Source organism: Mobula hypostoma, chromosome 1 (assembly GCF_963921235.1).
Source record: "Mobula hypostoma chromosome 1, sMobHyp1.1, whole genome shotgun sequence".
Lineage (NCBI taxonomy): Eukaryota > Metazoa > Chordata > Chondrichthyes > Myliobatiformes > Myliobatidae > Mobula > Mobula hypostoma.
The window spans coordinates 180,980,780-181,007,235 of NC_086097.1; the positions used below are offsets into that span (position 1 = coordinate 180,980,780).

At 42.7% G+C, this 26,456-nt stretch overlaps 1 protein-coding gene across 1 annotated transcript in view; it reads left to right on the forward strand.

The window, feature by feature from the left end:
* Nucleotides 1-26,456, forward strand: part of LOC134347911 (protein lifeguard 2-like) — a 50,854-nt gene that overhangs the window by 15,441 nt on the left and 8,957 nt on the right. Inside the window, exons 5-10 of the mRNA XM_063050562.1 lie at nucleotides 10,390-10,443; nucleotides 16,358-16,408; nucleotides 18,605-18,644; nucleotides 20,846-20,883; nucleotides 24,738-24,825; nucleotides 25,490-25,585. Of these exons, the coding sequence (XP_062906632.1) occupies nucleotides 10,390-10,443; nucleotides 16,358-16,408; nucleotides 18,605-18,644; nucleotides 20,846-20,883; nucleotides 24,738-24,825; nucleotides 25,490-25,585 (367 nt within the window). The remainder of the gene's footprint in view (nucleotides 1-10,389; nucleotides 10,444-16,357; nucleotides 16,409-18,604; nucleotides 18,645-20,845; nucleotides 20,884-24,737; nucleotides 24,826-25,489; nucleotides 25,586-26,456) is intronic.

Below are 26,456 nucleotides of genomic sequence, written 5' to 3' on the forward strand. Positions count from 1 at the left end.
CCTGTTTATTCCACCCCCAGAAATTTTCATGTTTTACTGTTTTACAACCTTGAATCACAGTGGATTTAATTTGGCTTTTTTGACACTGAAATACATAAAAAGACTCTCTCGTGTCAAAGTGAAAACAGATCTCTACAAAGTGATCTAAATTAATTACAAATATAAAGCCCAAAATAATTGATTGCATAAATATTCACCCCCTTCAAGTCAGAATTTGGTTGATGCACCTTTGGCTGCAATTACAGCCTTGAGTCTGTGTGGATAGGTCTCTACCAGCTTTGCACATCGGGGCATTGCAATTTTTCCCCATTCTTCTTTACAAAATTGCTCAATCTTTGTCAGATTGCGTGGGGATCATGAATGAACATCCCTTTTCAAGTCCAGCCACAAAGTCTCAATTGGATTGAGCTCTGGACTCTGACTTAACCATTGCAGGACATTAGCTTTGTTGTTTTTAAACCATTCCTGTGTAGCTTTGGCTTTATGCTTGGGTTTATTGTCTTGCTGGAAAACAAATCTTCTCCCAAGTTGCAGTTCCCTTGCAGACTGAATCAGGATTTCCCTGTATTTCACAGCATTCATTTTACCCTCTACCTTCACAAACCTCCCAGGGCCTACTGCAGTGAAGTGTCCCCACAGCATGATGCAGCCACCACCATGCTTCACAGTGGGGATAGTGAGTTTTTGATGATGTGCAGTGTTTGGCTTATGCCAAATATAGCGTTTAGTCTGATGGCCAAAAAGCTCAATTTTGGTTTCATCAGACCATAGAACCTTCTTCCAGCTGACTTCAGAGTCTCCCACATGTCTTCTGGCAAAAACTAGCCGAGATTTCACGTGAATTTTTTTCAACAGTGGCTCTCTCTTTGCCATTAAACTGCGACTGATTAAGCACCTGGGCAACAGTGGATGTATGTGCAGTGTAATGCCCTGGTGAAGGTTTACTGCTAATGTTGTAGGGTGTTTCAGGTAATAGTTTTTCTGTAGAGGCAATGTTTGGGTCACTGTTAGAGATAAGGGATGCTTAGAAATGTGGGCCATCCAATCAGTGGAGTGGAACAGGGAGAAGGTTCTAGAGAAGGCTAGGGGGAGCGACTTTGTGACTGACACTGTGTGGGTCTTTGTCTTTGCTCAGCGGGAGATGAAGGGTTAGATGCTGGAGAGCACGGGTCATAGGATTAGATCTGGTGGGAAAACATGTTTTGATGGAACCAAGGCGTGGAGGTCTACCAAGGATCAGTGAATATGGCTTTTGAAAGATTTGAGCTCTAACCTGTGCACATTTGACTGTTTAATTATAATGGGTCCTTTTTGTTTATTTTCTTTCTTTTCTTTACTAACTCTTTGGTTTAGATAATATTCACAAATATACTACCTTATAATTATATGCAGTGTGCAATCTGTTATTTGCAGAGCAGAAAATCACACAGCCTTCACACAAACTGGGATTTGGGTGCACAAGACATCTTAACCCCACAGATTTGGCAGGACCAAAGTCATAACACCCTAGACGTACGAAGCCTGAGAAAAGTGGGTTCTCACTGTGGAATCCTGCGGCTGTTAGCAAGGGGCTAACAAGCTGCATTTCCTGAGATGCCCAGTAAAAGAGGGTTTCATTGTTGGGCTCGTCCAGGACTGAATGCGTTGAATGCTGTGTGGTTGCCCTAGGAAATGATTAAGTGGGTTTGTGATTAATCCTGTGTTAAACTATTGTCCGGGAAAGTGATTAAGATACGTGGTTATGGATGCCGCAGGGGTTAAGCGTTGGTGCAATTCAAAGAGATTACCCATAGCTAATGGTCATGTTCTGAGCAGGGTGGATATCAGCAGCCCAGATGAATTATTGTGAGGGTTTTAAGGACTGTTAAAGCATTAGGGAAAGTTACAATCATGGAGCAACAGTTTGACCAAGTGGGGAAAGATGTAGTGTTAGTTCAGGCTAGCGCTGCCATAACGGGAGTGGATCTGCCTGGTATCATTGGGGTCCTGGGAGAGGCAGGGCCATGGACCGTCCATACTTTCCAAGCAAAGAGGAATGTAGGTGAGGGTGCCAAATTGGAAGCCGAATTTCCCATACCTGAGGGCAGAGTCTTTAAAGACACGTTGCCCTTGTTTCTGCGGAGCAAGGGGAAGGAGTGGTTTGATGTGGAAGGTCTAATGGGTCCTCCAGCGAGGGGTGAAAATTCTGAGTTGGTATTGGCCCTTATGTCCCTGGTGGATAATGGCAAAGTGCAACAGCTGAGGGTCAAAGTTATTGTAGGCTGAGGATGTTCTAGGGAGTGAAGCCCACCCCCCCAAGGGGGAGGAGGAACATGAGACTTGGGTGGACAAGACCTCTCAGATGCTGGATGAGTGGCAGTGCTCTGATAATGTGAAAAGACAGCAACTGGTAAAGGTGTTAAGGTGAATCAATTAAGGATTGACCAAGTGGTGAAGGACAAGTCACAGGACATGATTGCTCTCAGCCTCTGAATCTCTCATAAGATGCGCCACCCCCACCCCTGTTTGTTGAGCTGATCAGAGAAGAGAGGAGAAAAACGCGATGTAAGAGCGGGAGGCCTCTATCAGCAAGCTACAATCCTCGGTAGTAGCATCTGTTGTTGAAGTTACCCCTAATGTCCCACAAACGGGAGTGTTACAGGAGTTTGTGGCAGATTTCAGAGCTGGGGTATCCCGGTTGTTATTGGTGAGTGCTGCCACCAAGCATGACAAAGCCGATAGGGAGCAGGACCCACTGATGGGTTGTACGAAGCAGAGTTGAATAGGGGAGTGACTGGTATTGTCTGTTACAACTGTGGTGAGGAGGGACACTTCAGGTGGGAGTGTGAAGGATGGGAGAACCTTTGGAAAGTGAGCCCACAGATACTTAAGCAGAAAGGGAATTCGAGAATCTTCAGAGAGACTCAGTGATGGAACAGCCTGGTGTCTCGGGGGGAACACCTTCCAATCAACGTTGTCAAGGAAGACACTAAAGTGAAAAACCCTATTCCTGTATCCCTATGAATCAAGGGTATTTATGCTCGAGCCATACTTGACACAGGTTCTCAGGTTACTCTGCTGTACAGATCTTTCTACAACTTGTATTTAACACATTTACCATTGATGCCACTCAGTGCCCTAGAGCTCTGGGGCCTTAGTACTGATGACTACCGGTATGATGGTTACTTGTCATTGAAGCTGGAGTTTTCAGATGCAGATGTGGGAGTAGCTGAAGTCCTTGATACATTAGTGTTAGTTTGACTAGACCCGGTTGAGAATGGTGAAGCTTGAATTCTTGTGGGAATAAATACTCGTATTGTGAGAAGGCTAGTGGGAGCCTGCAAGAAGAAAGTTGGAGAGAGCTTTCTGAAAACCTTATCCATTCATCCTGTGCTCAGAACTACTTTTGAGGAAGTGTGTGCCCGTCCTTGACTGGATGATGAGCGCAAAGGAGGAACTGTGTGGTACACCCAGTCCAAATTCATCATGTTACGGTCTGGGGAAGTAGCTCGAGTGACAGAAAACACCAAATTTCCCAGAATGCATGATGCCAATGCCCTCTTAGTGGAAGTTCTGGAAGACCATGAAAAGGAGTCACGGTTACTTGCTGGAGTACTGGTGAGGCCCAAACTGCAGAAGCCATCAGTTGTACAGGTAAACAGGATGACAGTGATTGTCAGGAACACCTCGGAGAGGGAGGTCACCCTCAGGTGGAGAATACCGATGGCACACCTTTTTCCAGTGACTGTAATGTCTAGCTTTTCTGTAAGACAAGCAGGAGAGAAATCATCTCCTGGAAAGGGAAAGTTGACAGCCAAGTCATTCAACTTTGGTGACTCTTCGGTACCTGGAGGTTGGAAGAGGAGATTGACACAGAAGGTGTTTAAGTTCGAAGATGTCTTTTCTACTGATGGGTTTGATATGGTTGTTCCAAGAGTGCCTGCCACACCATCTGAGTGATGGAGGACACCCCTTTCAGAAAATCTGGGATTATCACTGGGTTCAGGAGTTGCTATGCATCCTCCATTGTGTGGAGAGGAAGAAGAATGGGAAGTTATGAATGTATGTGAATTATCGGACTTCGAACTGATGCACTATCCCCAACCAACATACTGTTCCGAGGATCGAGGATGCACTGGCCTGCGTAAGTGGAGTGAAATGGTTTAGTGTGCTGGACCTAAGGAGTAGCTATTATCAGATAACTATGAGTGAAGCTGACAAGAAGAAGATGACATTCATATGTCCACTTGGATTCTTTCATTTTGAAAGGATGCTCCAGGGCATATCGGGAGCCCCGGCTGCTTTCCAGCTTGTTATAGAGAAAACTCTTGGGGACATGAACTTGTTTGAGGTACTGGTGTACCTGGATGATCTCACACTGTTTGGGTCCATCCTGGAAGAGCAGAAAGTGAGGGTGATGAAGGTGTTAGGCCTTCTAAGAGCTGAAGGGTTAAAACTGTCACTGGACAAGTGCAAGTTCTGCAAGATGTCTGTTAACTACGTTAGGCACATAGTCTTATGGGATGGAGTAGTTACTGATCTGTCAAAGAGAGGCGGTAACCACATGGCCAAAGCCCAAGAATATGAGCAACCTATGTTCATTTCTTGAATTCTGTGGGTACTATCGGAGGTTCATGAAGGACTACTCTAAAGTGAGTCACCCTTTGAATCAGCTTCTGTGCAGCTACCCTCCCTTGGGGAAGAACGGGAAGAGGACAACAGGAGAAGATGATGAAAATTATCTTAGCCCTTTGCAGCCTTTTGGAGCAAGATGGGATGCAAAATGTGAAGAGGTTTTTCAGTTGCTGATGGAGCTGCTGACGAAAGCACCTGTGTTGGTTTTTGCAAACCCCCAATTGCCGTATCTATTGCATACAGATATCAACTGAGAGGGCTTAGGGGGCATTCTGCATCAGGATTAGGGCACAGGGTTGAGACCTGTCATTTTTGTCAGCCAGAGTCTGCCACCCTCCAAGTGAAACTACCCCACTCACAGATTGGAGTTCCTGGCATTAAAATGGGCTGCGGTGCATAAGTTAATTGATTATCTGTGGTACCAAGTTCAAGGTGAGGATGGACAACAATCCATTGACTTATATCCTGACCTCAGTAAAATTGGATGCCACAGGCCATGGTGGTTGCCAGTACTGTCTGCCCATGATTTCAGTCTGAAGTACAGGCTGGGGAGCAGGAACATTGATGCAGATGCATTGTCCCAACGTGCGCCTGAAGAGCTGGAAATGGATGGAGAATGGGAACGCATTCCTGTCCCTGGAGTTAAAGCAATGTGCCAATTTTCCATCTGAGTCAGAGGCAAGGCAAGGGCAGGATCGAGCAGTGGATCATTTGGGAGCTTCTGGTTTTGCCATTTCACAAGCTTACTGCAACCAGACTGCTCTGAATACGAAGCAGTTGCCTAAGCTGAGTCCACGGGAAGTGGCCGCTTTACCACTTGTCAGCTGCTGCGGAAGGATATATGGCCCAAGCTGAAAAGACAAAACACCCTGCCATAAGTCTACTGCTGAGCGAATGGAACAAATTGGAGTTGAGGAACCAGATTCTATTCCAGGTCACATCTCCTCCAGACAGGCCTCAGCATTACCTATTGGTTGGACCTGAGAAGTATTGGAGGATTGTGTTGAAGTCACTTCATGGTGATTCAGGTCATTTGGGGTTTGACAGGACCTGTGGATTGTTCAGAGATTGGTTCTACTGGCCCCAGATGAAGCCTGAGGTCGAAGAGTACAGTAAGTTGTGCATTCAGTGTATTCGGAGGAAGACACTGCCTACGAGAGCTGTTCCGTTATCCCATTTGCAGAGTGAGGGGCCACTTGATCTGGTGTGTATGGATTTCCTTTCCCTAGAGTCTGATTCCAGCAACACAGTGAATGTCTTAGTTATTACTGATCCAATATGTTTAAGCTTTCCCTACAAAGGATCAGAAGGCATCCACCATGGCCAAAGTGTTATGAGAAAAGTATTTCATTCATTATGGCCTTTCCAGATGGATACATAGCAATCAGAAAAGGGATTCGGCCCCAAAACATCGACTGTACTCTTTTCCTAGATGCTGCCTGGCCTACTGAGTTCCTCCAGCATTTTGTGTGTGTTGATTTCCAGCATCTGCAGGTTTTCTCTTGTCTGCGAAGGGATTTTGAGAGTAGGCTCAAAAATGAGTTACTGAGAATGCTTAGAGTCGAGAAGTCGAGGACTACGCCTTATCACCCTCAGGGTGATCCCCAGCCCGAGAAGCTCAATCAGACCTTGCTAGACATGCTCTGAACTCTGGAAATCAGCAAGAAAAACACATGGAGTCAGCATATTGGGCATCTGGTCCACTGCTACAACTGTACACAGAATGAAGCTACTGGATACTCCCGATATTATTTGATGTTTGGGCACAAAGCCAGGTTGCCTGTTGGCCTTTGTTTTGGGACTGGTGGGGAAGATTTGCCACAGAAGACCTATCTGAAGTATGTGTCTGACATGAGGAGGAATTGTAAAGGGCTTATGAACTAGCAGAGGTCTCTGCTACAAAGCAGAATCAAGGAAATTAGAGGTGATATGATCAAAAAATTAGGCTCTCCCAGCTGATGCCTGGAGACAGAGTTCTCTAAAAGAATTTGGGGCTACCAAGGAAGCATAAGCTGGCTGACTGCTGGACGGCTATGCCTTACGTAGTGGAGGGACAGATGCCAAATGTACCAGTGTTCGTGTGAAACCAGAGAATGGGAATGGACCTGTCAAGATTCTTCATTGCAACCACCTTCTACCTCTGGGACAAGAGGTGCGTATTGACCCAGAGCCTGACCTGGACCCTACATCAAGTAAGAGGACTCTGTGGTGGCATGGGAGAACAGGACAAGCAGTGAAAAGGCTAGGAAGGGACTTAACCACTGAAAGTGGTTCGAACTCAGACAATGAGGAAATGGGGGGGGGGGAGAATAACGCACTGGTAAAGGTTTTACTGCTAATGGTTTTTCTGTAGAAGCAGTGTTTGGGTTACAGAGATAAGGGATGCTTAGGAATGTGGGCCATCCAATCAGGAGAATGAAATGGGGAGAGGGTTCTAAAGAAGGCTGGGGGGAGCGGTTTTGTGACTGACACGGTGTGGGTCTTTGTCTTTGTTCGGTGGGAGATGAAGAGGGAAGACGCTGGAGAGAACAGCATGTTGGACTCCATGGAACCAATGTGCAGAGGACTACCAAGGATCAATGAATATGGCTTTTGGAAGATTTGAGCTCCAACCTGTGCACAATTGACTGTTTAATTATAATGGGCCATTTTGTTTTTTACTTTCTTTTCTTTACTAATTGTTTGGTTAAGATAAGGTCCACAAATATACTCCTTTATGTAGTGCGCAATCTGTTATTTCACACTGACGGATTATTGCAGGGCAGTTAGTCACACAGCATTTACACAAACCGGGGTTTGGGTGGGCAAGACAGATCATCCCCATGGATTTGGCAGGACCAAAGTCATATACGCCCTAGATGTCTGAAGCCTGAGAAACATGGGTTCTCGCCGTGGAATCCAGTAGCTGTTAGCGAGGGGCTAACAAGCTGCATTTCTAGAGATGCCCATTAAAAGAGGGTTTCAGCAGTCTCTCCCATCTCAGCCATTGAAGAGTGTAACTCCTCCATAGTTGTCATAGGTCTCCTGGTGGCCTCCCTCACTAGCCTCCTTCTTGCACGGTCACTCAGTTTTTGAGGACAGCCTGCCCTAGTCAGATTTACAGCTGTGCCATATTCTTCCCATTTCTGATGATTGACTTAACTGTACTCCAAGGGATATTCAGTGACTTGGAAATTTTCTTGTACGTATCCATCTCCTGACTTGTGCTTTAAAATAATCTTTTTGCAGAGTTGTTTCTAGTGTTCTTTTGACATCATGGTGTAGTTTTTACCAGGATATTAACTCACCAGCAGATGGACCTTCCAAATACAAGTGTACTTTTACTCCAATCAATTGAAACACCTTGACTGCACACAGGTCTCCAAAAACAGATCTCCATTTAACTAATTATGTGACTTCTAAAACCAATTGGCTGCACCAGTGATGATTTGGTGTGTCATATTAAAGGGGGTGGGGTGGGGTGAATACTTATGCAATCAATTATTTTATGTTTTATTTTTGTAACTAATTTAGATCACTTTCTAAATTGATCTAAATTAATCACTTTAACACGGAAGAATCTTTTTCTGTTGATCAATGTTAAAAAGAGCTAAAGTAAATCCACTGTGCTTCAATGTTGTAAAACCATAAAACATGCAAACTTCTGGGGGGGGGGTGAATACTTTTTAAAGGCACTGTATTTATGCCTTGTGCTGTGTATGACTGTTGGTACTGTGTTTTACACCTTGACCCCAGAGTAACACTGTTTTGTTTTGGCCGTTTTTGTTTGGGTGTTCATGTATGGTTGAATGACACTTGAGCTTGAAAGTTGGTCCTGATAAAGGGTCGGCCTAAAACGTTGATTCTTTATTTCCCTGCATAGATGCTGCCTGATCTGCTGTGCTCCCTCCAGCATTTTGTGTATGTTACTGTTGATTGGTAAATTTGCCCTTATTACAAGAAGATTGTGGGGTATTGTGTACAATTTTGTAATCTAGGTTAGATGGGACTGACAACAGCATTTCCTTGTGGAGATGTTTGCGAGTGGTTTGAGGAAGGATCTACATGAAAGTGACAAAAAGATGGCAACTTGAGCAGGAAGAATGAGGAAGAGGAACAAGGATAGAAACAAAAGACAGAAAACTAAAAGCCAAAGATAGAAGGCATAGAAATTGGGGGCAAGAGGAAACATGGTGACACTATGAAATAATACAAGGATAATTAGAAAGTTTAAAAGGCAAGCCTGAAGACGTTGTGTGTCAGTGTATGGAGTATTCACAATAATGTCAAATGCATTTGATTGAGTTCTTTTAAAGACATAACCAAGGGGATTGATGAGGGCAGGGTGCCTTAGGAAAGCATTTGACAAGGTTCCTAATGATAGGGTTGATAGTCTTTTTCACTGGGTGGGAGAGCATAAAACTAGAGGGGAAAGATTTAAATGGGGTCGGGGGGGGGCAGGATTTTCAAACAGTGTGTAGTTAGTGTATGGAACAAGCCAACAGAGGTAGCAGAGACTGACTCAGTTCCTGCATATAAAAGATATTTGCACAGGAACAGTTTAGAGGGTTATGGGACAAATACAGGCAAATAGGATTGGCTTAGATAGGCCTTTAGATAGGCCCCATGGACAAACTGGGCCAAAGGGGCTGTTTTTGTGCTGTATGACTCTATCAGTCTCTATGAATCTTAAAACATAAATTAGATATGGTATTGGATCTAAGGAGGAGACACATAAAATGGCCAGGCAAAGCAAACCTGGGAATAGGGAACAATTTAGAATTCAGCAAAGGAATTGGTTATGAGGGGAAAATAGTGTATGAGAGTAATATGGCAGTGAACATTACTGTAAAATCTTACAGATGAAGATAAAAAGTTCAGTGAAAACATGTGTATGTTCTTAGACAAAACGGGGAAATGGCAATTAAGCACATGCTTTGGTTCCATCTTCACAAATGAGGATACAAATAACCTCTCAGGTATGTTGAGAACAGAGGATCTTGAGTGAGGGAGGAAATGACTGAAATTAGTATTAGTAAGAGAATGGTGTTAAGAAAATCTGTGTGATTGAGGGCCAATAAATTTCCAGGCTCTGTCTTAAAGGTTCTTCTGGAAGGGGTTAAGATGACCTTGGAAACAGAAGGTTTCTGGTCATCTTTCAAAGCTCTTTAAGTCTTTGGAATAGATTGGATTGCTAATGTAACCCCAATAGTTAAGCTGAAAATGAGAGAAGGAAAAGGGGGAATTACAGACCTGCGGCATGACCCTGTTAGTGAGGGAAGTACTGGAATCCTTTGTAGGTATTTGGAGAACATTGGTGGGATCGGAGAAAGTCAATATGAATTGATGGAAGGAAATTCATGCCTGACAATTCTGATTTTTGGCAGATGTTATAGAAAGGTACTCTTTTTAATTACAAGATTGAGCAGTGTTGGTGTATGAATCACTGAAGTAGATATAGTGAACTGTTGGGAAAGCGAAATATATGTTGATATTTATCGTAAGAGGTCAATACATAAATAGAGGTGACTAGCTTCACTTATACAGGACCACATTCAGAATATTGTACACTGATCTGCACTCCCAACACAAAGAAAGATGTACTTTCAACAGAGTGTAACACCGGTTCCATACTTCTAATACGTTTTATATGAAGAAATGTTTCCTAACTTTTCTCTTAAACACCTTATTCTGATTTTTCAGTCGTTTGTTCTTGACCAGTAAAATTGTATTTTCCAGATCATGAATGAGTAATTAATCAGTTGTGTTTGTGAATGTGTGCTTTCCCCTTTGCAGTGACTCAGTCAAAAGATATGTACGTAAAAACATCATCTTGTACTACACCTCATTGTAAGTACAAATCTCCCTCTATCATTATGTGATACTATAAGAAAAAAACTTTAAGAAAATAATACCTAAAGAAATATTGAAGCTCCTGTTTGTTTGTGTTCTTTTGTAATTAAAGGAATTTTATGCATTGACCCGACTATACATTTTTGTAGTTTGTGTGTTGCTAAGGCACATTGATTGTTAATCACAGGAACAAACCATTTAGTTCAGCTACTCTGTGGAGTGCTCTTATTCAACATGAGCCTCTGAACTTCATCCCCACTTAAAAAATAAGGTCACTTTATTTTTTCTGTCTTTGGATTGGTATGCTACAAGTTTGAACACACATTCTTGCTGAGTTTCTAGTCTTGGTGAGGAGGGAGCTTAACACCAAGAAATTCCCTTCATAAATTATCTAGGCAGCAATGTTCAAAGGGTTTGACCACCTCAATGCAGCACTGTAGTCCGAGGGTTTCGTACACTAAACAGGCAGGACATCTGACTTTTTTAAAGGTTGAGGAGGTGGAGTATGTTTTATGATGAACTCATCATAGTGCACAGATGTGGCGGGTTCTGTCTCAATCCTATTCACCCAACCTGGAACATTGAGTGGTCAAGTGTCATCCATTTTAACATAGAACATAGAATAGTACAGCACAGTACAGGCCCTTCAGTCCACAATGTTGTGCCGACCCTTAAACCCTGCCTCCCATATACACCCCCACCTTAAATTCCTCCATATACCTGTCTAGTAGTCTCTTAAATTTCACTAGTATATCTGCCTCCACCACTGACTCAGGCAGTGTATTCCATGCACCAACCACTCTCTGAGTAAAAAACCTTCCTCTAATATCCCCCTTGAACTTCCCACCCCTTACCTTAAAGCCATGTCCTCTAATATTGAGCAGCGGTGTCCTGGGGAAGAGGTGCTGGCTGTCCACTCTATCTATTCCTCTTAATATCTTGTATACCTCTATCATGTCTCCTCTCATCCTCCTTCTCTCCAAAGAGTAAAGCCCCAGCTCCCTTAATCTCTGATCATAATCCATACTCTGTAAACGAGGCAGCATCCTGGTAAATCTCCTCTATACCCTTTCCAGTGCTTCCACATCCTTCCTATAGTAAGGCGACCAGAACAGGACACAGTACTCCAAGTGTGGCCTAACCAGAGTTTTATAGAGTTTTATCAACTGATGGAGGTTTACGCTGTCATTCTGGTAGTGGTGTACATTCCACCCGTGGACAACATCAGGCAGGCACTGGAGGAGTTGAGCACCATGATCAGCATTTAAGAAACAGTACACCTTGATACCTTCCCTATCATTGTGGGGGATTTCAACCAGGCCAGCTTGAAGTCTCTGAACAACTACCACCAACATATCACTTGTAGAACCAGAAGGGTCAACACACTTCACCACTGTTATACCACCATCAAGAACACACTTACTGTACCACCTCACGCCCACTCTTTGGAAAGTCCAATCACTTCGCAGTACTTGGTCAGAGACTAAAGACCACAGCGCCAGCAGTGAGGACCAAGGAATGTGAAGGAGTGCTTACAGGACTGCTTTCAGTCAGTGGACTGGACAGTATTCAGAGATTTATCTTTGAGTATAAATGAATACACCACAGTTGTCACTAACTTCATCAAGAGCTGTTGGATCAGTGTGTATCTTTGAGAACATACCGGACATACCCAAACCAAAAGCCATGGATGAACCAGGAGATCTGCAGTCTGCTGAGGGATACATCTGTGGCATTCAAGACCGGTGATCCAGAACTATACAAGTCCAGGTACGACCTACAGAAAGCTATTTTAAGAGTGAAAAAACAATTTCAATTGAAGTTAGAGATGGAATGGATACACATCAGAGCTGGCAGGGTTTGCAGGCCAATACAGTTTTATAGTGGGGATTTTGAGGCTTTAGCTCTTTGAGGCTTCAGCGAGGAGAGGCTGGACTGAGAGGAGGCAAAAAGCTTGTAGGTGTATTTTTTTTTCTTTCAGTTTATTTATTATTTCTTTCTTTATAATTGGACAGTTACAGCAATAGGGATGCCAGGCAGGATAGTTGAATGGCCCTCTTGCATGATGTGTGAAGGCAGGGAGACCTGCAGTGACCCTGACAACTTCACCTGCAAGAAGTGCATCCAGCTGCAGCTTCCAGCACTCCGCGTTAAGGAGTTGGAGCTGGAACTGGATCATTCAGGACTGAGGGGATGTCAGACAGGACATATAGGGAAGTAGTTACACTTAAAGTGCAGGATGGAGGAAACTGGGTGACAGCCAGGAAGGTGAAAGGGATTAAACAGGCAGCAGAGTATCTCTGTGGCCACCCCCCCCCCCCAACAACAGGTATATCTGGGTGCCAGGGTCCAGGATATCTTGAATGTCCTCAGTATTCTAAAGTGAGAGGGTAAGCAGCCAGAGATGTGATCTATATAGGTACCAATGACATAGTTAGGAAGAGGGATAAGATTCTGCAAAGTGAGTTCAGGGAGTTAGGTGCTATGTTAAAGGACAGGACCTCCAGGGTTGTGATCTCAAGATTGCTACCCCTACCACATGCTAGAAAGATCAAACAGTATAATATATGGCTAAGGAGTTAGTGTAGGAGGGAGGGCTTCAGATTTTTGGATCATTGGGTTGTCTTCCAGGGAATGTTGGACCTGTACAGAAGAGACGGTTTGCACCTAAACTGGAGGGGGACCAATGGCCTAATCGGAAGGTCTGCTAGTACTGCATGGGGGGTGGGGTTAAACTAGAGTTGCAGGGAGATGGGAACCAGAGTGTCAGAACAGATAGTGGAAAGGTTGTTAAAACCTCAGACAAAGTCAAGAAGCAAAAGGTAGAGCACGGTGCGACTAATGTTCTGAGTGGCATATATTTCAATACAAGAAGTATCATAAAGTCGGATGAGCTCAGGTCATGGACCAACAAATGAAATAATGATATTGTAGTCATTAGTGAGACTTGGTTGCAGGAGGGGCAGGACTGGCAGCTTAGTATTCCAGGGTTCTGTTGTTATAGACATGATAGGACGTGAGGGATTAAAAGGGGAGGGTCATGTTACTAGGCAGGAAAAATGTCACTGCAGTTCTCAGTCAGGACAGACTGGAAGACTCATCTAGTGAGGTGTTATGGGTGGAAATGAGGAATAAGAAAGGTATGATCACATTGCTGGAGCTATATTACAGACCACCCAACAGTCCTTGGGATTTAGAAGAACAAATTTGTAGAGAGATCATGGACTGTTGCAAGAAACATAAGGTTATTATGGTAGGTGATGTTAACTTTTCACATATTGACTGGGACTCTTATGCTGTAAAAGGACTAGATGGGATAGAGTTTGTCAAATGTGGTCATGAACTTTTAAAAAAATCAGTACATACAATTTGGATGATAATGTGGTTAACTGGATCTACAAATTTGCAGATGATACCAAGTTTGGGGTGTAGTGGACTGCAGGGCAGGCTATCATGGTTTGCAGGGGGATATGCATCACTGGAAAAATGGGCAGAAAGATGGCAGATTGAATTTAATGTAGACAAATGTAAGCTATTCACTTTTGGAGGACCAACCAGGATAGGTCTTACACAGTGAGCAGTGAGGAGCATGTTAAAACAAAGGGATCTGGTCCATAATTCATTGAAAGCGACGTCACAGGTACATAGGCTCATAAAGAAAGCTTTTGGTACATTGGCCTTCATCGATCAAAGTATTGAGTACAGGCACTGGGATGTTATGTTGAGGTTGTATAAGACATTGGTGAGGCCTAATTTGGAGAATTGTGTGCAGTTTTGGTCACCTATCTACAGAAAAGATGTAAATATGATTGAAAGAGTACAGTGAAAATTTACAAGGGTGTTGCTGGGACTGGAGGATCTGAGTTAGAATTTTATTCCCTAGAACATTGAAGATTGAGAGGAGATTTGATAGAGGTATACAAAATCATGAGGGATACAGATAGGTAAATGCAAACAGGCTTTTTCCACTGAGGACTACAATTGGATTCATGGATTGAAGGTGAAATTTTTAAGGGAAAACTTCTTCACTCAGAGGGTGGTGAGAGTGCGGAATGAGCTGCCAGTGCAAGTGGTGGATGTGAATTTGATTTTATTGTTTAAGAGAAGTTTGGATAGGTACATGGATGGGAGGCTATGAAGGGCTGTGGTCTAGATGCAAGTTGACTAGTCAGTTTGATGGTTTGGTACAGACACAATGGGCTGAAGGGCCTGTTTCTGTGCTGTAGTTTTCTGAGACTTTTATGACTCTATGATTGTATTTCCTACAAGGTGAAGCCTAATACCATGAATACTTCAGTCCCTTAACGCCTTTTATGCACACTTTGAAATGGAGAATAAAACCTACACCTGTGTGAATCCCTGCAGCATCCAGTGACCGTGATCTCTGTCTTGGAGGTTGATGTCAGAACATCTTTCAAGAGAGTGAACTCCCGCAAGGCTTGTACCTTGTGGGGCCCTGAAAACCTGTGCCAAACAACTGGTGAATATGTCCATGTCTCACTGCTGTAGTCAAAGGTTCCCACCCACTTCAAAAGGGTAACCATCATACCAGTGCCCAGGAAGAGCAGGGTGAGTTGACTCAATAACTATATTGCCCATTTCCACTCATATCTATAAGAATAAAGTTCTTTGACAGGTTGTTCATGGCCAGAATCAACTCCTGTCTAAGCAAGGACTGGAAACTCTGCAATTTGCTTATCGCCACAATAAGTCTTCAGCAATTTCACTGATTCTCCACTCGGCCTTGGATCACCTGAACAATAACAATACCTATGTCAGGCTGCAGTTTATTGATTACAACTCAGCATTCAAATCAATCATACCCTCAGTTCTAATCAACAAGCTCAAATATCTGGGCCTCTGTATCTTCCTCTGCAAATGGATCCTTGAATTCCTCACTGGGAGACCACAGTAAGTGTGGATCAGAAATAACATCTCCTCCTTACTAATAGTCAACACTAGCGCACCTCAAGGATGCCACTGCTTTTCTTTCTCTGCACCCATGACTGTGTGGCTAGGCACAGCTCAAACACCATCTATAAAATTTGCTGATGACACAAGTATTGCTAGCAGAATTTCAAATGGTGACGAGGAGGCATACAGGAGTGTGATAGATCAGCTGGTTGATCAACGACCAAAGAGTTGATTGTGGACTTCAGGAAGGGGAAGTTGAGAGAACACACACCAGTCCTCATTGAGGGATCAACAGTGGAAAGGGTGAGCAGTTTTAGGTTTTTGGGTGTCAACGTCTCTGAAAATATTGATGCAATTAGAGAAGGCACCACAGTGGCTATATTTCATTAGGAGCTTCAGGAGACTTGGTATGTCACCAAAGACTCTCTCAAATTTCTGCAGATGTAACGTGGAGAACATTCTATCTGGTTGCATCACCATCTGGTAAGAAGGGGCTGCTGCACAGGATCAGAAAAAGCTGCAGGAAGTTGTAAACTCAAGCAATTCTATTATGGACCCTCTCATTCCCAGCATCCTTTGTAAGGTAATGCCTCAAAAAGGGAGTATCCATCATTGAGGAACCCCATCGCCCAGGACATGCCCTGACATTGCTATGATCAAGGAGCATGAAGACACAAACTCAATGTTTCAGGAATAGCTTCTTCCCTTCCACTATCTGATTTCTGAACATCAGTGAACCCATGTACGCTATCTCACTTTATATTTTCTGATTTTGCTCTCTTTTTGTACTAATTGTTTACTTTAATTTTAATATATATTTCTTAGTGTAATTTATTATTTTTATTATTATGTATTGCAATTACTGCTGTCACAAAACAACAAATTTCATGACAAATGCCAGTAATATTAAACCTGATTCTGATTCAATGTACCTTGAACTATTTCTAGTCTAAATCTCACTCTGTGCTGTATTGTTTTCTGTTTTACTTTTCTCTAGTGGGATCTTCGTTTCCATGTACTTGGTTCTTGCCTGCTGTACCAGAGTCAGGTCAGTTCCAAACAAAGTCTCTTAGCTGCCACTGATTATTTACATTGCTCACTCTCTGACATTTTCTGTTGATCTGCCCTCAACACTCATAGGTTTAATCTTACCCCAATTTGTCCTCATTACATGTGTCTGCACAATCACTTTATTCCACCATCTTTCAGTCACTTCCTTGTACATACCTAACTCTGTAAGCTTTGGGTTAAACTCCAGCAGCACAATGTAGGCAGATGTTCGCTAGCTTCAGGAAACCTGTTTAAGCACTCCTGTCTGGGGTGAGTGGAGTTGAGTTAGTTGTATGTGTGCTTGTACTTGGGGAAAATATCAGTGGTGATCCTCAGCAGGAAAGGCAATAGTTATCATCAGAGATTGAACCTTTTATGCTCAGATATTAAACCATCCATCCTGCCCTGTATTTATCTTTTTCACATTTTACCACCCTGCCCCCAACGTGCGGTATGCTTGTGCAGACACAGCGATGCACATGCAGATACACTCACTCACACAGACACAGACAGAAATATACAACAAACACAGTACCCTTCTGATCCATCACTTTATGTCCTTTCTTAAACAACAGTTTCAGTGAATAGTTTTGGAAACTCTAAAGTATTATGAATGTGTTTCAGATATTCAACTCCTCCAACCTTAGAAATCCCATTGCACTTTTTAGTGTAATCTGTTTGAAAAACAATTATTTTTCCAGAATAAAATGCAATAATGACAAATTCCAGATCATTTGGGGTTGAGTCTGGAACTTTAACCAGGCCCTTGCTAACTGTTGCCCTTGTGAACAAGCTTGATTAATATGTCAGCAGTGTCAATTGCTATGTGATACAGGGAATTTGGATCTTGTGATAGCAGGGTCAGCCGTTGATGGAATTTTTAGCACCGCTGGGCTGGGACCCTGCCAAGTAAGGGAATAACTTCATCATTGCTAATTAACCCTCACCACTGATGCACCTACATCAAGTCACCCCTCGGATTTCCCCCAATTCCATTGGAATGATGTCTCCAGTTCCCCGCCACCCCCCACCCCCCAAACACATTGAGAACTAAATCATCAGTGCCATTCAGCTGAATACTTCCATTGGAGGACTCCTTCCCCCCCACAATCACCCACCACCCATGATCCACTCCAATTCTTCAACCTTAACTCTCATCACAAGCCCATTGGGTCAGTTGTTGCCAGACACCTCCTCCCAATCCCAGCCTCCAAACAGAATGCCAGCAGGGAATTTTGGCTCCCCATTGGCCAATGGAGTGCTTTAGCAGGGGGTTGAATGTCAATATGAATGATGGTGTCCATTTTACAGTCTTCAAAGCGCAATTTAGTTCCTGAGCACCTTCCTTCAATCTGTACCATTCAGAGGGGAGACTTGAATACCTACACTCCCAGTATTGTTTATTAGACAGGGGCCAATGAGCCTGCTGCCCACTAATTAATCTACCAACTCGTATGCCTTTGGAATGCGGGAGGAAACCACAGCACCGGGAGGAAAACCACGCAGTCGCGGGTAGAATATACTAACTTCTTACCGACAGCAGCGGAATTGAACCCAGACTGCTGGTGCTGTAATAGTGTTATACTAACTGCTATGCCACTGCGCCATCCCCAAACAACACAGTTCACAGTTAGCGGCACTGATTGTAAACCTGATTCTGAGAAAATTTGAAAATCTCTCGCAGTATTATCCTTGTTCTTTGTTCAATAGTTTTGGTAATTTTTATTGATGTAACAATTCCCAACCATTGAGCACATCTACATGAAAAATTGTCACAGGAAAGCAGCATCAATTATCAAAGATCCTCACCACCCAGACCATGCTCTTTTCTCTCTGCTGCCATCAGGTAGAAGGTACAAATGCCTCAGGACTTGCACCACCAGGTTTAAGAACAGTTACTACTCCTCAACCAAAAGGCTCTTGAACAAAAGGGGATAGCTACACTTATTTAAGGACTCCTTTATCCTGTTATTTCATGCTCATTATTTATTGCTGTTTATTTATATCTGTATTTGCATAGTTTGTTGTCCATTGATCCTGTTTACAGTTACTGATATATACACACACGCTAAGTACGCCTGCAGAAAAATAATCTCGGGGTTGGATTTGGTGACATGTATGTACTCTGATAATTGTGCTTTGAACTTTGAATTCTTTGAAGTTTGTTTTAATCTACTCTGTTTTCTCTATGCAGGAGATGTTTTCCCTGGAATTTAATTCTTCTGTCAATTTTTGTATGTATTTCTCATGGTGGTGTTGCAGTTGATGTGTCTACATTCCTGAAAATATTAGACATGTGTTGCATTTTAAAAACCTTGAGCTGTTGGTTAACTTTTAATGATAAACTGAGGGTCTATATCCCACCTCAAATAGATTTGAAAAATCAGAAAAAAGAACTGGAGAATGTTCCACCAAAATTCTGGGGTCTGTTTTAATCACTTAATCGCATTAGTTAGATGTAAAGAAAATATCTTTAAATTCATTCTTCATTCTTTTTGATTCAGTAGTAACAGGTATTCCCAAAGGAGGCACTGTACATATATAGAAGGTTATAAGAAATTACTCTATTAGAGTAATATAAAGAATAAAATACAAAAAGAAAGGAAAATGTTTAATGAGGTAGTAAAGGAAACAAAATAATATTTATCAACCAATCACTAAACCAAGCTATACAAGTCACCAGAGGGACTGCAAAAGTCTGACAACCTTTTCACTCTATCTCTTAACACCAGTTTCTACACAACCTCAGAGAAGACTCCCCCTTGCACAAAGAAATTGCCCCTTCTTATTTCTTTCAAAACCCCTTACCCAAATACTTTCCCATTGCACCATACCAGATGGTACCTACATCTGCACAATTTAAAGGAAAAACAGAATGCAGTCCATAGTGTCTCAGTTATGGAGAAAGTGCAGTGTTGGAAACATTCCTTCCTTAAACATTAACTTTTCTGTGTCTTCTTCCAGATATCTATTGCCTTCCCAGTTTTCTCCCCCTCATTCCCTTAATTTACTTTTCACAAAACAATTGGGCTCCAATTCTGCAGCACTTTCCTTTTCTACAAGATGTCCTCAGTGATCAGCCAATGAACTGCTTCAAAGTGTAATTGCTGTTGTAGGTAGTAAGGCTGCACACAGCAAATTCCAGAAACAGTAGTGAGAAAAATGACTCAATTAGTTTTCAGCAATGGAAACACAAGATACTGCAGATGCTGGAACCTGGAGCAAAGCATCATCTGATGGACTCCGGTGGAATTGGAGAATTAGAGTCATAGAGTTATAGAGCACAGAAACAGTATCTTCAGTCCAACTCGTCCATATCAACCAAGATGTGTATCCAAGCTGCTTCTGTTTCCTTCCATTTGGTCTATATCTATCTTGACCTTTCTCCTGATCCATGTACTGTACCTGTCTAAACATCTTTAAACATTGTAATTGTACTTGGCTCAGCTACAGCTTCCTCTGACTGTTCATTCCAGATACCCACCACCCTTTGCGCAAAAAAAGTTTCTCCTCTCACCTTTAACCTAAGCCTTCTAGTATTAGACTCCCTCACTCCTGCGAAAAGACTATGACAATCCACTTTATGTCTCTCATGATTTTATATACATAGTCATAGTCATACTTTATTGATCCCGGGGGAAACTGGTTTTTGTTACAGTTGCACCATAAATAATAAATAGTAATAGAACCATAAATAGTTAAATAGTAATATGTAAATTATGCCAATAAATTATGAAATAAGTGCAGGACCAGACTATCAGCTCAGGGTGTCTGACCCTCCAAGCGAGCAGTTGTAAAGTTTGATGGCCACAGGCAGGAATGACTTCCTATGACGCTCTGTGCTGAATCTCGGAGGAATGAGTCTCTGGCTGAATGTACTCCTGTGCCCAACCAGTACATTATGTAGTGGATGGAGACATTGACCAAGATGGCATGCAACTTAGACAGCATCCTCTTTTCAGACACCACCGTGAGAGAATCCAGTTCCATCCCCACAACATCACTGGCCTTACGAATGAGTTTGTTGATTCTGCTGGTGTCTGCTACCCTCAGCCTGCTGCCCCAGCACACAACAGCAAACATGATCACACTGGCCACCACAGACTCGTAGAACATCCTCAGCATCGTCCGGCAGATGTTAAAGGACCTCAGTCTCCTCAGGAAATGGAGACGGCTCTGACTCTTCTTGTAGACAGCCTCAGTGTTCTTAGACTCTTTACCTCTTTGAGGTCACCCCTCAGTCTCCTACACTCCAGATTAAAAGAAAAACTTATGGCTGGACAATAAGTCATGATATTATTGCCTCTTCCTAAGAACAAATTAAAACAGAGCATAAAGTGTGTTGGCCAGTTCCCATCAAAACTCACATGTCATTGAACTTAAGAGAATGTGAATGTTTACCCTTATCTGATACAACTTCTCCTTCTTTACTCAGACTCTGAGCATGTCATACATGGCAGGGATGCTTACCACGTAAGAGATGATTATAAAATTTTTTTTCATTCATGGGATGAGGATATTGGTAGCAAGACCAGCATTTATTGCCCTAACGTAATTGCCTCAGAGAAGGTGGTAATGTCTTCTTGAACTACTTAGCCTTTCAAGGTGCTCCTAGAGTGCTGTGGGGGAGGGATTTTCAGGATTTGTATCTATCAATGATGAAGAAATAGAGTAATGTTTCCGGGTCAGGATGGTATGTGAGTGGGACAGAACCTGTGGGTGGTGGTGTTCCATGCTGGCTCTTCTGGATGAGGGAAGCCATATACATGGGAGCTTCCACTGAAGTAGAGTTGGGCAAATTGCTGCTGCATGTTATTATAGATAGTGAATAAAATAATTGATACAGTGCACCAAATTCATCATCTGTTCAGAACACTGATTTACTTAACAGGGTTTACTTGCTAGCGTCTGGGACATCTGGGATTGAGATCTCAGCATTCTTAAGTGGGAGGGTGAACAGTCAGAGGTTATGGTCCATCTAGATACCAATGACATAAGTAGGAAGAACTCCCTTTGCAGTGACGAAGTTCTGCAAAGGAAGTTAGGTGCTGTTAAAATGCAGGACCTTCAGGGTTACGATCGCAGAAATGCGACCTGTGCCACGTGCTAATGAAGCTAGAAAAAGTAAGATTCTACAGTTTAGCACATGGCTAAGGAGTTGGTGTAGAAGGGAAGGCGTCAGATATTTGGATCATTGGGCTGTCTTCAGGGAAGGTGGGACCTGTACAGAAGAGACTGTTTGCACCTGAACTGAAGGGGAACTAGCAGGAAGGTTTGCTAGTGCTGCGTAGGGGTGGAACGGGTTTTCAGGGAGAGGTTTAAATTGTAGTCAGTGGGATGGGAACCAGAGTGCCAAAACAGATAGTGGAGAGGTTGTGGAAACAGATGTTATTAAGATCTCAGATAAGTTCAGGAATCAAAAGGTTGAGCATGGTGTGACTAATGTCCTGAATTGTCCATATTTCAATGCAAAAATATCATAGGCAGATAGCTCAGGGCATGGTATTGTAGTTATTAGTGCAACTAGGTTGCAGGAGGGGCAGGAAGAGCAGCTCAATATTTCGGGATTCTGTTGTCTTAGAAGTGTTAGGGATTAAAGGGAGAGGGGTGGTGTTACTAGTCAGGGAAAATGTCACGGCAGTGCTCAGTTGGGAAAGACTGGAGAACTTGTCTAGTGAAGTGTTATGGGTGGAACTGAGAAACAGGAAAGGTATGATCACGTTAATGGGGCTATATTACAGATCACCCAACAGTCTGTGGGATTTAGAGGAATAAATTTGGACAGAGATCACAGACTGCTGCAAGAAACAAAAGGTTGTTATAGTAAGTGATTTTAACTTTCCAGATATTTACTGGAATTCCCATACTATAAAAGTACTAGATGGGATAGAGTTTATCAAATGTGTTCAGGAAAGTTACCTTAATCAGTACGTAGAAGTTCTAATGAGAGAGTGTGCAATACTTTATCTGCTAATAGGAAATGAGGTAGGGCAGGTGACCGAAGATGTGTAGGGGAACACTTTGCATTTCGTGATCATAATGCCATTAGTTTAAAAGTAAATATGGAAAAAGATAGGTCCCGTTGTGGGTTGAAATTCTAAATTGGGGAATTTGATGGTATTCAGAAAAGATCTGGCAGGTTATGGATCGAGACAAGCTGTTTTCTTGCAAAGGTGTACTTGGTCAGTGAAATTTTGTGAAAGCTTGTATGTGCCTGTCAGAATAAAAAGTAAAGATGACAGGTTTAGGGAACCTTGAATTTCAAGGGATATTGAACCTGGTTAAGAAAAGGACATGCATAGAAGGTATAAGCAGGTAGGAACAAATGACATATCTATGGAGTATAAGAAATGAAAGAGAACATTTAAGAAAAACATCAGGAGGGTGAAAAGAAAGCATGAGGTTGTCCTAGCAGACAAGGTGAAGGAGAATCTTAAGGGATTCTACTGACATGTTAAGAGCAAAAGGATTGCAAGGGACAAAATTGGTCCTCTGGAAGATCAGAATGGTAATCCATGCGTGGAGCCAAAAGAGATGGGGGAAGATCTTAAATGGATTTTTTGCATCTGTATTTACTCAGGAGACAGACAGAGTCTATACAAGTGAGGAAAAGCAGCTTTGACTTCATGGACCCTATAGACTACAGATGAGGAGGTATTTGCTGTCTGGAGACAAATTAGGGTGGATAAGTCTCTAGGGCCTGACAAGGTGTTTCCCTCAGACCCTGTGGGAAGCAAGTTCAGAAATTGCAATGGCCCTAGCAGTGATACTTAATCATCCTTAGCAACGGTGAGGTACCAGAGATTAGAGGATTGCTAATGTTGTTCCATTGTTTAAGAAAGGCTCTAAAAATAAACCAGGCTGGTGAGCCTGACACCAGTAGTGGGAAAGTTATTGGAAGGTATTCCAAGGGACAGAATATATGAGTATTTGGATAGAACTAGGTTGATTATGGATAGTCAGCATGGCTTTGTGCATGGTAGGTCATGTCTAACCAATCTTAGTGTTTTTCAAGGAAGTTACCAGGAAAGTTGATGAGAGTCAAGGTAGTGGATGTTGTCCATGTGGACTTCTGCAAGGCACTTGACAAGGTCCAGCATGGGAGGTTGGTCAGGAAGGTTCAGTCACTTGCCATTGAAGATGAGGTAGTAAATTAGGTTAGATGTTGGCTTAAAGGGAGAAGCCAGAAAGTGGTGGTAGATGGTTGTTTCTCTGACTAAAGACTTGTGACTAGTGGAGGGGCACATGGATCGGTGCTGGCTTTATTGTTGTTTATCATTTATATCAATGATCTGGATGATAATGTGGTTAACTGGATCAGCAAATTTGCAGATGACACCAAGATTGTTGATGTAGTGGACAGCAAGGAAGACTATCAGAGCTTGCAGCAGCATCTGAACCATTTGGAAAAATAGGCTGAAAAAATGGCAGATGGAATTTAATGCAGATAAGTGCGAGGTGTTGCACTTTGGGAGAACCAACCAGGACTGGTCTTACACAGTGAACTGTAGGGCACTGAGGAGTGCTGTAGAACAAGGGATTTGGGAATACAGGTCCATAATTCATTGAAAGGGGCATCACAGGTAGATAGTGTTGCAAAGAAAGCTGTTGGCACATTAGCCTTCATAAATTGAAGTATTGAGTATAGGAGATGGGGTGTTATATTGAAGTTGTAAAAGATATTTTTGAGACCTAATTTGGAGTATTTTGTGTAGCTTTGGTCACCTACCTACAAGAAAGATGTAAATAATGTTGAAAGGGTACAGAGAAAATTTACAGGGATGTTGCCGGGGCTGAAGGACCTGAGTTATGAGGAAAGATTGAATAGGTTCGCACTATATTCCTTTGCACGTAGAAGACTGAGGGGAGATTTGATGAAGGTATACAAAATTATGTGGGGCATAGACAGGGTAAATGCAAGATTTTTCCACTGAGGTTGAGTGGGACTACAACTAGAAATCATGGGATAAGGGTGAAAGGTGAAAAAGTTTAAGGAGAATATGAAGGGAATCTTCTTCACCCAGAGGGTGATGAGAGTGTGGAACAAGCTGCCAGCACAAGTGGTGCATGTGAGCTTGATTTCAACATTTAAGAGAAGTTCAGATAAGCACATGAATAGTAGAGGTATGGAGGGCCGTGGTCCTGGTACAGGTCGATGGGAGTAGGCAGTTTAAATGGTTTGGCATGGACGAGATGGACTGAAGGGACTGTTTCTATGTTGTACTTTTCTATGATTATGATTCTAATACTGAACTTTTCAAATGTAATCTGGTTTGTTCAGTTTAACTGTGGGTGCAGAGAGCTCACATGTTTGCCCTTTCTTCCAGCTACCACAACACAAAGATTGTGCTGCTGTGCATTGGGATCACAGCCTTGGTCTGTTTCACAGTTACCATCTTCTCCTTCCAGACAAAGGTTTGTGCAACTTTTGTTTAAACTTTCATTTATTATTGTTACATGAACTGAGGTGCGCTGAAAATCTTTGCTTTGCATGCCATCCACACAGATCATTTCATCACATCACATTGAGGTAATATACGGAAAAACAATAACAATGCAAAATGAAGTATTACAGTTACAGGGAAGTACAGTGCTGGCGGACAATAAGGTGCAAGGTCGTAAGGTAGATTGGGAGTTATAACCAGAAGCTGTCCTTGAGCTTTGTGTTGTGTGCTTCAGGCATTTGTACATTCTGCCCGATGGGAGGGGTTGGGGAAAAGAGAGAATATCTGGGGTGGGTGAGGTCTTCTATTATGCTACCTGCTTTACTGAGGTAGTAAAAAGTGTAGACAGAGTCCATGGAGGGGAGGTTGGTTTCTGAAATGTGCTGAGCTGTGTCCACAGCTGATACCGATAGAGCCCAACAATCCCCAACCTGGGTATTCAGACAGCAATGCACTGAGAGAGTGCCATTGTACCAAGCTTCTGCAAGTTAGCCCAATGGGATGATGGAGTGTTTGTAGGTTGGAGGGATATAAGGTGTTGGTTCTTGTAGTCAGTGAGGTCATTTCCCACGCAGTGGATAGGGGCTCTGCCTACAAGGCACAGTCTTTTCACTGACGGCTGTTCTCATTTTCAGTTTGACTTCACCACCTGCCATGGCCTGCTGTTTGGGTTGACCATCGCATTGCTGCTGACGGCATTGGTCATGGGCTTCACTGTCCCCCTTGGATACGTAAGTAAATGTTTGACTGCTGCTTCAGATGGACACATGACAGGAAATAATGGGCAGTTGAGGAACAAAGAGCAAAGAAAGAAGGAAAATACTAAAAGTGTTATTTGTAACTGGTACAAAGAGAATGGACTGGGATAATTTCTGTGCCCCCCCCCGCTTATTCTTAGGATGGTGAGTATTACTGCTGAGACTTCAACTCTGTAAGGAGTTGTTGACCATCTCTGAGGCTGCAGCAGAGGGCAGGAGTGTTGCAGCCTCTTTGAGCAACACTTCAATCCTTCTGAACAGGAATAGTCATAGTCATAGTCATACTTTATTGATCCCGGGGGAAATTGGTTTTCGTTACAGTTGCACCATAAATAATAAATAGTAATAGAAATAGTAATAGTAATATTACTATTAGTAAGTAGTAATAGTCATAGAAATAATAAATAGTAATAGAATAGTAATAGAAAATAGTAATAAATAGTTAAATAGTAATATGTAAATTATGCCAGTAAATTATGAAATAAGTCCAGGACCAGCCTATCGGCTCAGGGTGTCTGACCCTCCAAGGGAGGAGTTGTAAAGTTTGATGGCCAAAGGCAGGAATGACTTCCTATGACACTCTGTGCTGCATCTCGGAGGAATGAGTCTCTGGCTGAAAGTACTGCTGTGCCCACCCAGTACATTATGTAGTGGATGGGAGACATTGACCAAGATGGCATGCAACTTAGACAACATCCTCTTTTCAGACACCACCGTGAGAGAGTCCAGTTCCATCCCCACAACATCACTGGCCTTACGAATGAGTTTGTTGATTCTGTTGGTGTCTGCTACCCTCAGCCTGCTGCCCCAGCACACAACAGCAAACATGATAGCAATGGCCACC